Raw genomic sequence first — 12,302 nt, 5'->3', positions numbered from 1 at the left:
ACACAGATGTTGGCTTCAGCCTGTTGTCTTGCATGTCCTCTAATAACAGCTATCAACACATGACCTTGGAAGTGGAGTAAAAATACCATTCTGTGGAGAGCTGAGAGAGGACAGATAATCATAGGTTAGTAAGGCATGTGATCTGCTACCTGGGATCAAGCAGTCTCGCTGGCTGTCTCTTTGTTGGTGACACAGCTGGTCATGTGGGTATCTCTAGAGAGACTGAGCCTCTGGACTGATTTCCTCTCCTTCATTTTGGTCTTTTGCTGCCGGTGCAGTAAATTTGATTATTGGCTGGTGCAGGCAAACGTTTGTCATGTGATGAAGAGCTGTGACTGTGTGTTATAAACCCTGCCACTGTTGAGCCTCTCCTCACATCATCATTGAGTTTATTATCGGGCAACAGGCTCAAATCTTATTTGCTCAGCACAGGAATGCATCGTGGATAACTTCATGAGAGGACTCAAATGCTAGACTGTAAACCAGAATTGTTATTTTGCAAACAACTCCTTCAGGATTATTGCAGAGACACTGGCAAATTCATCTTTTAAGTTTGTAAACATGAAAATAATATAGGAGGGACTATTTTAATAGCAAAGCTGCATAAAATACAACTTACAACTACAACACCTCGAGCTCAGGATCCACCTTAAATCCATCATCATGTTAGGCGATACTAAGCCTATTTCAAAGTGCCAATTAAATCCATACAATAAAATAAATAAACCTGTGGATTTCACTGCTTTGCACAGCTCGTAATAAGCAAGACAAACATAATGAATCCACTAATGTAAACTTCATTAAAAAAAATTGTACCTGAATTTTTCACATATTGCTTTATTTATTTCTGAGTGACTCTGCTGGAGTGGAAGTTGCATCTCTTGGTTTGAACTCTTCAGTTCTGGCAAATCACGAGTTGTAACCCAGACCCAACAACAACGAAGCATTTGAACTCTGTTTAATTTTGCCCAGCAGATGACACCAAACCACACAGAAGTAAGGTTAAACAGCCACTCCCATTCATGGTTTAAACTGTTTAAGTGTCCAGAAAGTAATGACTCACATCAACTCAGGTATTCAGCTTTTTTTCTTTACTTTGGATACCGAACTTAAAATAGAAAATATTATCCTTACTTACCAACTACACTCATTTTTTTCTGACAACTATTTACTTTTAAGCCTGTAAACTAACACAGTCATGTTTTAATCTTTACTTATGGAAATATTTCAAAAGTAAGACCTATTTTAATATTTATCCTCCTAAGACCCGAACTCTTTCGTGGCATGCATTTTTAATTTCTCTTTGATATTTGGGATGATTGGGACCTGATGAATGTAAAAACAAAGAATTATCAGATTTTTTTTTTTTTTTTTTTTTACCTGATTTTTGTTTCTAAGAAAAATGAGAGCCACATATGAGGATATTCATTTAAAATTTTGATAGAACAGTGGCAGTATAATGTCCTTGTAAGGGGATATCAGGCCCTTGTAGAGCAAGATTTAGTATTTTGGTCTAAATAACCCAAAATGTGATGTCCACATATGTGGACGCCAAGTCCTAGAAGGTTAAAGACACAGACTATTTTACATGCTTTTGTCTCTTAACATCTAGATTACTACAATTACTGTTTTACTTCCTAACCTACTGAATGACTGCACACTGAAAGAAAGGCCATGTTGGATTTACTTGATTCAGTAGTGGACATTGGTTGCACACAAATGTTTTGCTTTGGCAGAAACTTAAACAATTGAGTTAAATCAACACAACTTTTTCATATTCAATAAACCTGTGCATTTTGTGTTCATAAAACGTGATTGAAACATGTTTAGATGAAGTAAGTTGAGCTCTTGGAATATTTTAATCCTTCACAATTTTGTCATTTTATTTCAACACTATTCAATAACTTTTACCCCAATACTACTTGGTCACTTAAATACTACATGTTGTCTTCATATTACATAATGTTCAACAAAGTCTAGAGTCTGGTTACCATAAAAACCGAATGGATCTACAACAACTACCATCCTCCTATCTTTATCCTGGTTGCAGGGGGGCTGGGAAATAACCCTGAAGTGATGGGTTACAAGGCAGGGTACACCCTGGACAGCTCACAAACAACCATTGACAGGTAAATTAGAATCACCAATTAAACTAACTCTAACAACTGCATGAGTTTTAACTGTGGGAAGAAACCAGAATACCCAGAGAGAAACCAGTGCAAACTAGCCAGATTGTGGATTTGAACCCAGGCTCTTCTTACTGTGAAGCAACAGCACTAACCACCATGCCAACAATCTAGGAAATACAGGAAAGCTATGATTTCCTGTATTTCATGCAGAATTTTTTTGTTTTTGTCCTTGACAGGTTAATCCACAATAAATAGCAATAGCATACACATTGTGGGTGTAGTTGTCTGCCTCTTATAACTCCAGTGATTTTCCTGCAGTTTGAAATCTCATGTAATCTTGCTAATTTCATGAGTTCAGTAACTAACCACTAGATTGTATCATGTCATCTCAACAAGAACAAATTAAGTTGTTGAATTTCGTACAGATCCTTCATGATTTAATTACGTTCATAGAAACATGAAATTATTGTGTTCAATTACAAGTTAGACTTTTTTAATGTAACAACCACCCAATTTCCTTTTTAGGTATACCAAAAAAAGTAGAGGTGGCTGCTCGACTTGACTGAGATGGATGCCTTCCTGAAACCCCGATCCAAAGAGTGCGAGACTGAAACCCATGCAGTGTCGCGGGATTTAACATTGCTATATTATTGACTTACTTCACTTAAACATGATATGAACAATTTAATCTAGCCTCTCTGCATATCATATAGTTTCTACACTATATAGTTACACTTAACTTTAAAGCATGAGGCAATTGTGTTAAATACACGCAAGATGCTTACAAAAATCCAAGAGCTGGCCAATCCCTTTTTTTCAGTGCAGACTATACAGAACTCAGGTGCCATGATTTTAACTAGAGCAAAGATATGGGATCGCATCAGTATGTGTTGGAATTGATTTTAAGATTGTACTGATTATTTTTGCAGCACCACTTCCTGCCTTGACTGAAAACTAAAGGGGACACTGCAGTCTTTAATTTGAACGGTCTTTTTTATCTCATACATTTATTACTTGAGTTTCATTTACCCGATCTTGTAAAGCAGTTTGTAATCTATAAAAGGTCCATATTTATTATTATTTATGAAAAATGATTTATTTATGTAAATAATTATATTTTCTTGTACGTTACAAAAAAAGTAACACATTACAGAAAATTTAAAAAAAACTTTTACATTTATTTGGTAGAACTGGATTTAATACTGCATTAACATGTGGTTAAACTTGAGAGTTGTGGGTTTCTAGTAACAAACCATCAGCCATTCCTGAAATCACATATTTGTTGCAGAGGATTTTTTTATGTAGAACAAATGCTTTTACTTTTGTTTACTTTAAGTACTGTTTAATAATATGAATTTTCTAGTGGGATCACTGCTTTGGTAGTTTTACTCATGCTTCTTCTTCGGCCACTTGATGTGAGTAACACAATATCTGTTATCATCAAAAGCATCTGAAACCCATTCAGGATTTGTTTTACAGTGTAAGATGATTACAGCATTATGTCATAGGAGCAATTATCTATGTATTTATTACAAGTTGTCAAAATAAATAAAAAATGAACCCTCTCCAACTACGAGTATTACAAATGTTATTAAACACACAGGTTTCTCAGTTTCTTGTCCAAGTGATATTCTATATTCCCACCCAGAGGGGTTATTTGTAACAGTGGGGATTTTCTCTGCTGTACATGTCTGCAGAGTACAGTACCAATTTCTCACAAGCTTCCCAGTGTATCTTCTTTCCTCCAAATCTAAATCCTTGCCTTCTCTTGTGCCCTGGTTTTATACTTTTCTAGTGTGATTGTATGTCAGTAATCATTATAGTTCTTGGTGAAAGGAGCCATTAAAGCTGCGCACAAATCATTGTTGGAGCTCACTGTCATGATAATCCTGTGTGGTCTGTGAAACATACCCTGCTAAAGATGGTGACACTACAGTTGATTTCAGCCCCCTGTTCTGGGAGCAATATATCGATGCATCAGGCAAGTTCATTTCACTGTAAAATTCACATATTTTACAGTGGAAGTGCTTCTGTTAAGCTTATCAAACAAAATGGGTTTGATACCTAATCTTAATCTTTATAAAGATAAACATTAAGTATTAAGATTAACTATTAAATATTAAGATTAAGCCACACATGTCCAGTGTTTGAGATATTGGTGGCTAAAGCTGACCCATTAACCTCTGGACATGTGACCATCATGTTCTCTGTTTTCTGTATATTATTATAGGGGCTTTACCTTGCAATATAAAATGTGCTGAGGCAACTGTTGTTGTAATTTGGCGCTATATAAATAAAACTGATTTGAACTGAATCATTCTACTTGCATAATTCACTGATCACTTTGCAGTCAAGGTCTTTGGAGGAAAAAAAAAAAACAACAACACAATGACTAAGGAGTGGAAGAATGGCCTGTGAATTTTTTCTAAACACCTCTGAGGTAAAAATCAGGACAGAGTGACACTGGATAGAGTGACAAATGTTTTCTTTCACCTTGGGCTCTTTATCAGAACACTAAGCTCCTTTTCTTCTATATTACTAGTGAACAATGGGTGTTCTCAATAGAGTTGTAACAGTTGTGGCCTATAGGTATCTAGTCTATAGGCAATGCAGTTCTATCGAGATTGAAATAAGTCTGACACGCAAGGGGAAATAACAGCAAGTTTTTAATAGGCTGTTGTGGCAAGATCACCTTTCAAGCATTCATTGTGCATAATTCTCAAGAGATAAAGCCACTCTTGAAGCATGTAAATTTAGTCTTTTTGTTTTTTTGCTTTTGGTTTTGAAATCTGATTCTTGAATTATTTGCAAGTCGATGGAGGATCTCAGTTATTAAATTTATGCGTTGGCCTGGGTTCTGCTTTGTAAAATGCATTTGCTCTGGATGTGTTTCAGGCATTGTTTTATCAGAAACATTAGCTGCAATATGATAATGAAAAACCTGCAGGTCTTCAGTAATGTTGCCTGATTTTTGTAAGAAATTATAGTGGAAAATTAAGTAAGGGAGAAATGTGTCCGTGGCTCACTATGCCTGAAGTCAGTAGAAAAGTTTGACAACCAAATATGCACACTGCATCAAGGTTTAAACCCCACTTGCCTCATTGCAGGAAGGTGCGACAGCCGACAGCTATATCTAACTTCTGTTCTTTGATAATGATTTCTGATGGAAGAAACCCGAAACAACAGTTGCAGCTAACCTGCGGGAGCTGTGTCACACAAGTCACAGTACACAAAGATAGGGGAACGTGTGTGTGTTTGTGTGTGTGTGTGTGTGTGTGTGTGTGTGTATGTGTGTGTGTGTGTGTGTGTGTGTAGGGGTCTAAAATTAGACAAAGGGAGGGCTACTGAGTCACGCAACTGTGGTAGGTATCCTGAATACTATATAAGCCATATATCTCAAATACTGTGACAAGCACCTGCTCAGGTATCTCCAAGGTAAGACCCTCTTCTGGTTGTTGCATAGGTCTCTGCCTAAAATAAAGAATTATATGCAGTACTGTGAAAAAGGATTGAATCAATTGTCATTTTTAAAAAATACAGTAATATGGAAATGGGTGCAACGATACATTTATTGTTAAGTAGTCTTCAAGAATAGTTCTCCAGGCTTCTTGAAGCTCAAAGCTTTTCTTTGGATGTTGGTTGCCTGTTGGTCAGCTCCATGTCAAGATGCCACTGATTTTCAGTCCAGTTCTTGTGTAAATTGGCAAGCATCCTTTTCTCCCTGTTTCCTTCCTTGAGAATGGTTTCTTGAGAGCCACAATTCGACTGAGACCATTTCTGATGAGGCTTCAGTGAACAGTAGATGAATGCGCTAAAGGGCCAGATGCATCTCTCAGGTCCTATGTCAGGTCGTTGCTGTGTTTATCCAATTTCTTAAGGACATTATTTTCAGATTTTGTTCATGTGCTGTAGATAGTCTTTTAGGCCTACCACTTCTTCTTTTGTCCTCCTCGGATTTTTTAAGGACTGCATACTGTGATATACCAGGCATGATACAATTTAAAATTGGCTCTCCGATAAGTTATCTACTATTATCATAGGTCAGTGAAATTAAAAGAAAAAAAAAAAACAAGCATAAGAAAGCTAACCCTAACCCAGAAAACTGCTCAAGACCACTTAAAAAGAAATTACAAAAGTGTCTGGCTTCTCTAAAGAAATGAAGTGTGGCTCCGGACCTTTCCACATGATTGTAGACCTTATTATAAACATTGGAATCATACTTGCATGTAAGAAAATAGGGGCATAAATTAAATGTTTGTTGCTTTGATGTGCGAACTAGCAGAAAAACAGCAACTTATTTACACATTTTTCACATAAAATAATAAAAATAACTGTTGCTACTGTTGTTTTACTCCTTTTACAGGAACTGCCATTATGGCTCTTTACCTTTGTCTCCCTCTGCTGGTGATGCTTTTGCAGCCTGTTCAGTGCCTCTATAACTGCTCCTCTGAATATCAAAGGACCCCAGGTATGTTTTGTGTGACTTTCAACAAATAAAATATCAGTGCTATTAAGAAAACAAAAATAATGCTCTTTTTAAAACTTTTTGGCCAATTTTGGTAGACATTCATTTAGCTGTACAAGATTTAGGCTTTAAACATGGCAGCCACTAAATCATAATCATTTAATATTTTAATTTTAAAAAAAAAAATCACAGTATTAATATATAAAATTAAACAACTATTTAACTCCCAGGGTTTTTAAAATTTCTTTTTTTCGCAGAAAACTCAGACCTAATGGTTCAATGTGGTACCAGCATGATTACCCTGGACATCAACCTATGCACAGTTCAGTGGGCTGGCTTCAATGCCACAGAGCTAGCACTGAATGGGCAGTATAGTAATACAGCATGCCAGGGCTCTGTAGACACCAGTGTGAACCCTCCGGTCATCCATTTCCAGCTTCCTGTCAACCAGAGTCAGGATAACTCCTGTCGCCAGTCTCTGCAGGTTATTGGATATTGGAGAATGGAGAAATGGGCGAAAAATGACACATATCTGGAAAATGGAGCTGCCAGATGTTAGTTATCCGGCTGCTTTTTGGGAAACTGTTTAGCAGCATATATGAACCACAATCGTATCTCTTTCTATCTTTCTTAGATTGTAGATGAAAAGCCAGACCCCACAGGTCCCTTCAGCAACTTCTTGAGTATCCAGGCAGTTATTGTTACAGGATACATTGACACACCTAGATCTGACCAGGGGCTGATCAGCTACTCCACAGATCTCTATTACCACTTCTCCTGCCGATATCCACTGGAATACCTTTTGAACAATACACAGATTACAGCGTGAGGAACCAGATATACTTACTCCAGAGATATGTTTCTTATTGCGCATTTATACAGCGAATCTAAAAGTTACCATATCTGTCTCTGTCTGTTTTGCATGTTTTCACTTATTTTTCTAGCTCCTCAGTCTCTGTGGCAACCAGCAACAATAATGGGACCTTCATCGATTCACTCAAAATGAGTGTTTTTAACGTAGGTATAAGTTATCAGTCAGCTCATGAGGACACAAATCAAATGTGTTTCCAATGACTTGGTTTACTCTGACACTCTTTTTCTAGGACTCTAACTATAACTATCCGTTAGTGGTGCCTCCAACAGGACTTGAGCTGCGAACCAAGATATATGTGGAGGTCAAGGCTGATAATCTGACACAAAAGTAAGTAAATGCCTTACGGATGCTCGTAACGAACTCATCAGACTTCATTCCTGTTGATTCAGTGTTGTCTTTTTTTTAGTTTCAATTTACTCTTGGATCGTTGTTTTGCTACTCCTACTCCTTACAATATGCCACAGAGCGTGCAGTATGACTTCTTCACTGGGTAAGAAAGAACACACAAGCACAGTGTAACTTTACATTAAGATATTTTCATGTCTCTAATAAAAAAAAACAACGCTTTCCACCAGCTGCTATATAGGTAACAGGACGACTGTGACGAGCAATGGCGTCTCCAAGGTTGCCCGGTTTAACTTTGAGGCCTTCCGCTTTGTTCAGGACCGTGACCAGGCAAAGTCCAGCATCTATGTGCACTGCATGCTGAGACTCTGTGAGCCGAGCAAATGTCAACAAATTCAGGTAATTTCAAGTAAATTGGGCCACTAAATCCCTGGGGCTGTATGCTTATCCCTATCTTAACATGTATATTATAAATCCATAGTTTCCACATGTTTTGTGTTAAATATTTTCAGAATTGTGCTAATAACAGAAGAAAAAGGTCTTTGGTTCCTTTTGGTAAAGAAAGCAGCGAATCAACTACCATTTCAGTCGGACCTCTTTACACGGCTAAAGGTTTGAAACATATTTTTATTCGTTTCTTGCGATTTTCCAAGAATACTTAAGTTAGAAAGTTTCTCACTTTCCATTTTTCTTTTACTTTATTAAAGACTCTCCCAATGCAGAAGACAGTGAGTATACTTTAGTTAGACTCATAAATACATTTTAATATTGTTTCATAATTCAAAAAGCAAACTTAATTCATCTGTTCTTGTGTGCATCAGGTAATACCGTGACTTCAGGCAGCGATGGCCATAACATGACAGGCCTGACTGTGCGCCTGCTGTCCTGCTGGGTCTTGGTGGCTGGTTTGTTCTGAAGCTGTTTAATTGCACTGGACTGACAGATCAACCAGCCAGTTCTCTTTGCATTGTCACCTTGCACAATGCTGAAGCTGCATAGTGCTGTAGATTGTGAGGTAAAATCTGATAATGTTGTAGTTTTCATTCTATTAAATATAATTTTGTATCCATACTTAGTTGTCAGTTGTGAAGGGAAAGCCAAACTTGAACTGTAAAAGCAATTAAAAAACAAGTAATTCTGATATTTTATGGCAGTAGAAATAAATTTTGATAATACTTGTCTACATGATTTTTTTTTCTGTAAGATGTCTTAGAATCTCAACTGCTTATAAGCAAATGAAGTGTATGCTTTAAATAAACACAAACAAACAAAGAAACTCAGTGACTCTGTGACTGACATGCAATAATTAATTAACAGAAAGAAAGGGTCATTTGTACAGTGTCATGAATACCTTTACTCCCAAAAGGCAGCGATATATATACATATATACATATTGACAATTCCTCACTCGGTCACATACAGAATGAAACAAATGCATCAAATTCACACATTCAGACATATTTACAACATACTCACTGTGCTGCTACAATGGCAACAAACAAACAAATAAATGAAAAGGAATACAGATTTCTGTAGTCACTGCATTGACTGCATAATGTCCTGGATCAGAGCTGAGAGCTTAACTGAGAAGTCCTCCCGCAAAGAGCCACTTTGGAGTGTAAATGAAGAAGAAGTCGTGCTGGAGGCTCTTGGGACCACGAGCTCCTTTTCCAGCCCTGTAAACAGCCTTTGCATTCGGGCTTGAAGCACTTGGACCTCCATGGATGCATTTTGGCAGGACTGCTCTATGCTACCTCTCACTTCTGCTGTATGAGGTTGTGCAGATTGTAGCACTGCAGAAAGCTGTACTTTCAGGGCCTCCACCCTGTTCTGTGCCTCCTCTTTAAGTGAACTCACTTCCTGTCCCAACTTGGAGCTCATTTCCAGCCATACATTTGATGTGCTTGGCTCTTCTTCATGATCACTAGTCTGTTTCAGATGTTCAATCACTCCACTTGCTTTGGTATAAAAGTCACTGATGGTGTTAGCAAACTTAAAACTGCTGTGCTCCAGGGATTGGCTCATTAACTCGAAGGCTTCCTGATACAGAGACGGACTGGCCTCCTCCTGAGCCTCAGCTGTTTCTAAAGCCTGTAGATAGAGACTCAGCTGGCTGCACAGATCTTGGCTGTTGCTACTAAGAGAGCCTTGGAGCTGCTGAGTCAGGGGAGTTAAGCGTTCCCTCATGCTGGCCAGACGGGAACTGAGATGCGCCGAAGATGGGGACAGCCTCTCTCGCAGCTCCACCAGCTCTTGACGCAGACGGATGCGCAGGCGCTCCGACTCCATGGCGAGCTTGCGCTGCATTTCCTCTGCCACAGGGTTGTCATCATGTTCCTGGTTGTAAAGTGCACTGCTGTCTATGCTGCTCTTGTAAACCTTTCTGCAGAAATCAAGAAGGAAGAACTGAATTATAACGTGTGAAGACAGGTTATATGCTACAAGATAGTAGTGAGCAAGTATTTATATTTGCACATGTATTTAGACACTGAAGATATGGTCGTTCATGAAGACAACTTACTGCAAATCTTTTGTGAGGTCTGCCTTGTCATGAGCTTGGTTGGTCTTTCCATCAGACCAAGTTGGCTCTCTGCTGTCACTGTGTAGTGGGTATCCTATAGTTTAAAAAAAAAAAGCATAAATCTACATAAATAAAGAATCACACGGCAAAATGAAGAAAAAGGAGGAAAGGAGAAGATAAACATACCTGAAGTTGTCAGGAAGGACACAGCAAAGATTACAACTTTTAAATACATGTTCATCTTTCTGTAGAAGGACAGATGATAGAAATATATTTAAATTTTACCCTCAAAACATATAACTATAAGAACTTTTCAATATATTCTTCTCCCAGTACAAAAATAAGCACATTATGCATGTAAGTATGTCTTTACCTGAGTATCAGGGGTGTGTGGACTGACTGCTCATCTCATCTGACTTATAAAGTCCTTGTTATCAGAGCAGCCGCCCCAACTCTGCTTATGTCAACAGTCAACACGTGGAGGGTCACATTGATGATAGAACAACATACATACACACACACACACACACACACACACACACACACACACACACATACACACAAGGTGATGTCATGCCTCTAACTGTTTAGCTGTTATAAAACGTCGCATTATTGAAATGAAATTAGGATTGAAGGATTGGAGAGGATTAAAGAATTAAAAAAATAAGAATAAAAATGTTTCCAGCAAAGCTCAACAACACCTTTGGAATTTTGAGTGAAAAAAAGCCTAAAGTAAGTTAGAAACACACCCTGCACAGAAGAAGTGGCCTTCACGTCTGCAAATGCTTGAAAGTGTATTACACTTGTAACCCTAATAGCCAGCAAAGCCTGACTCCACTAGTGAAAAGAAAAAATAAAGAGTCTGACTGTACTGAACTCATTCTCGTTCTCATTTGATTTGATACCACAGTAGCTTCTGGCCTCAGACACCCATTTCAATACAGTGTGGGATGCAATTTGCATACTATAGTTGGATTTATAGCAGAAAAATGTAAGTAAGATGTGTATGCTATAGGTTGTGGCTACCTTGTGATTGAGAAGCCATTATTTCAAGTAACAAAGGTGTAGCCTGGCCTATTTATGGCAGCGTTTTGTACCTTTGCCCCTTCTACACTGTCACGGGAGATAACTGATAACATTTGGAGCACCTAAACGCAGCTTTGAAGATTATACTTAAAGAAGTCTGATGTTCATTTTATGAATTACATGAAAACCTTTTCACCCAAGCTAGCTAGTGCTAGTTTCAACCTATACCTTAGCGTTTGCATGCAAAGTTTAGACAGGATCTCTTGTTTCAGTCCATCTACCCCCTTTTGTAAAAATATTTTCACTCCTGGTTACAACCCCCAGCAAGAAAAGGGTAATTATCAAAATGCAAAAACAAAGCCTACAAACCCAGTGGGTAAGTTTACACTGCACAAGAGGCAGCTAGCTCAAAGTTCACATTATAATGAACTAGTTCAGATTGCATGACTACATGTTGTTTAATGAAAGGAGAGCACAGGGGTGTGCTGGAGTTTGAGCCACCGACCGCCTAGCGCTATTTGGCACATTCTCCCTGTGCTAGCACGGGTTCTTCCAGGTACTCAGGCTTCATCCCAGAATTCAAATACATGCATGTTAGTTTAACTGGTTATACTAGTCTGGTTGTGCATGAATTAACTGGTTGTTCATTCATGCACAACCAGTTGCCACTGATTGGTATCACAGTGGCTGTATCCACTTCTTTAAAGATGGATAAACAACCTCTTTTTTGTGGCACTTTTTTTTAGATTCACTTCACAGGAGGTTGAGCTGCAGATGCCAAAAATGAGGACATGACCAGGATGAGTCTATCACAGATTGACAGACAAAGTTAGAGAGGCAAGGTTGAGATGGTTGGCACAGATGATGTACAAATGAAGAATAGTGGATATTTTAGACGAAGAATCTGCTCTTTGCTTAGTACCTCTTTCATTCTTTTGTTCT

General features: G+C 38.2%; 2 protein-coding genes across 2 annotated transcripts; one reads left to right on the top strand and one right to left on the bottom strand.

Moving 5' to 3' along the window:
- The first annotated feature begins 6,503 nt into the window (after positions 1-6,503).
- Positions 6,504-8,729, top strand: LOC134640568 (zona pellucida-like domain-containing protein 1). Its single transcript, XM_063492479.1, has 10 exons — positions 6,504-6,597; positions 6,852-7,078; positions 7,229-7,419; positions 7,539-7,611; positions 7,698-7,795; positions 7,875-7,958; positions 8,044-8,212; positions 8,326-8,425; positions 8,521-8,541; positions 8,635-8,729. Exons 1-10 carry the CDS (start codon positions 6,504-6,506, stop codon positions 8,727-8,729), a joined length of 1,152 nt encoding a protein of 383 aa, XP_063348549.1.
- A 620-nt stretch (positions 8,730-9,349) lies between these two features.
- zgc:162608 (uncharacterized protein LOC100037332 homolog) lies at positions 9,350-10,569 on the bottom strand. Its single transcript, XM_063492478.1, has 3 exons — positions 10,521-10,569; positions 10,335-10,428; positions 9,350-10,196 (listed from the first exon to the last, which is right to left on the bottom strand). The coding sequence occupies exons 1-3, from the start codon at positions 10,567-10,569 to the stop codon at positions 9,350-9,352; spliced, it is 990 nt and encodes a 329-aa protein (XP_063348548.1).
- Positions 10,570-12,302: the final 1,733 nt, after the last annotated feature.

This window comes from Pelmatolapia mariae, linkage group LG14 (assembly GCF_036321145.2).
Source record: "Pelmatolapia mariae isolate MD_Pm_ZW linkage group LG14, Pm_UMD_F_2, whole genome shotgun sequence".
In the NCBI taxonomy this organism is placed as follows: domain Eukaryota; kingdom Metazoa; phylum Chordata; class Actinopteri; order Cichliformes; family Cichlidae; genus Pelmatolapia; species Pelmatolapia mariae.
Note: the sequence above shows the minus strand (reverse complement) of the source record. Positions and strands in the feature narration are given on the sequence as shown.

Coding starts and splice junctions, on each gene's coding strand:
- LOC134640568 (XM_063492479.1), top strand. CDS start 6,504: ATGGCTCTTTACCTTTGTCTCCCTCTGCTGGTGATGCTTTTGCAGCCT. Junction 7,420..7,538: donor AACAATACACAGATTACAGC/GTGAGGAACCAG, acceptor TTATTTTTCTAG/CTCCTCAGTCTCTGTGGCAA. Junction 8,542..8,634: donor CTCTCCCAATGCAGAAGACA/GTGAGTATACTT, acceptor TGTGTGCATCAG/GTAATACCGTGACTTCAGGC.
- zgc:162608 (XM_063492478.1), bottom strand. CDS start 10,569: ATGTATTTAAAAGTTGTAATCTTTGCTGTGTCCTTCCTGACAACTTCA. Junction 10,429..10,520: donor GTCCTTCCTGACAACTTCAG/GTATGTTTATCT, acceptor TTTAAACTATAG/GATACCCACTACACAGTGAC. Junction 10,197..10,334: donor GACCTCACAAAAGATTTGCA/GTAAGTTGTCTT, acceptor TGATTTCTGCAG/AAAGGTTTACAAGAGCAGCA.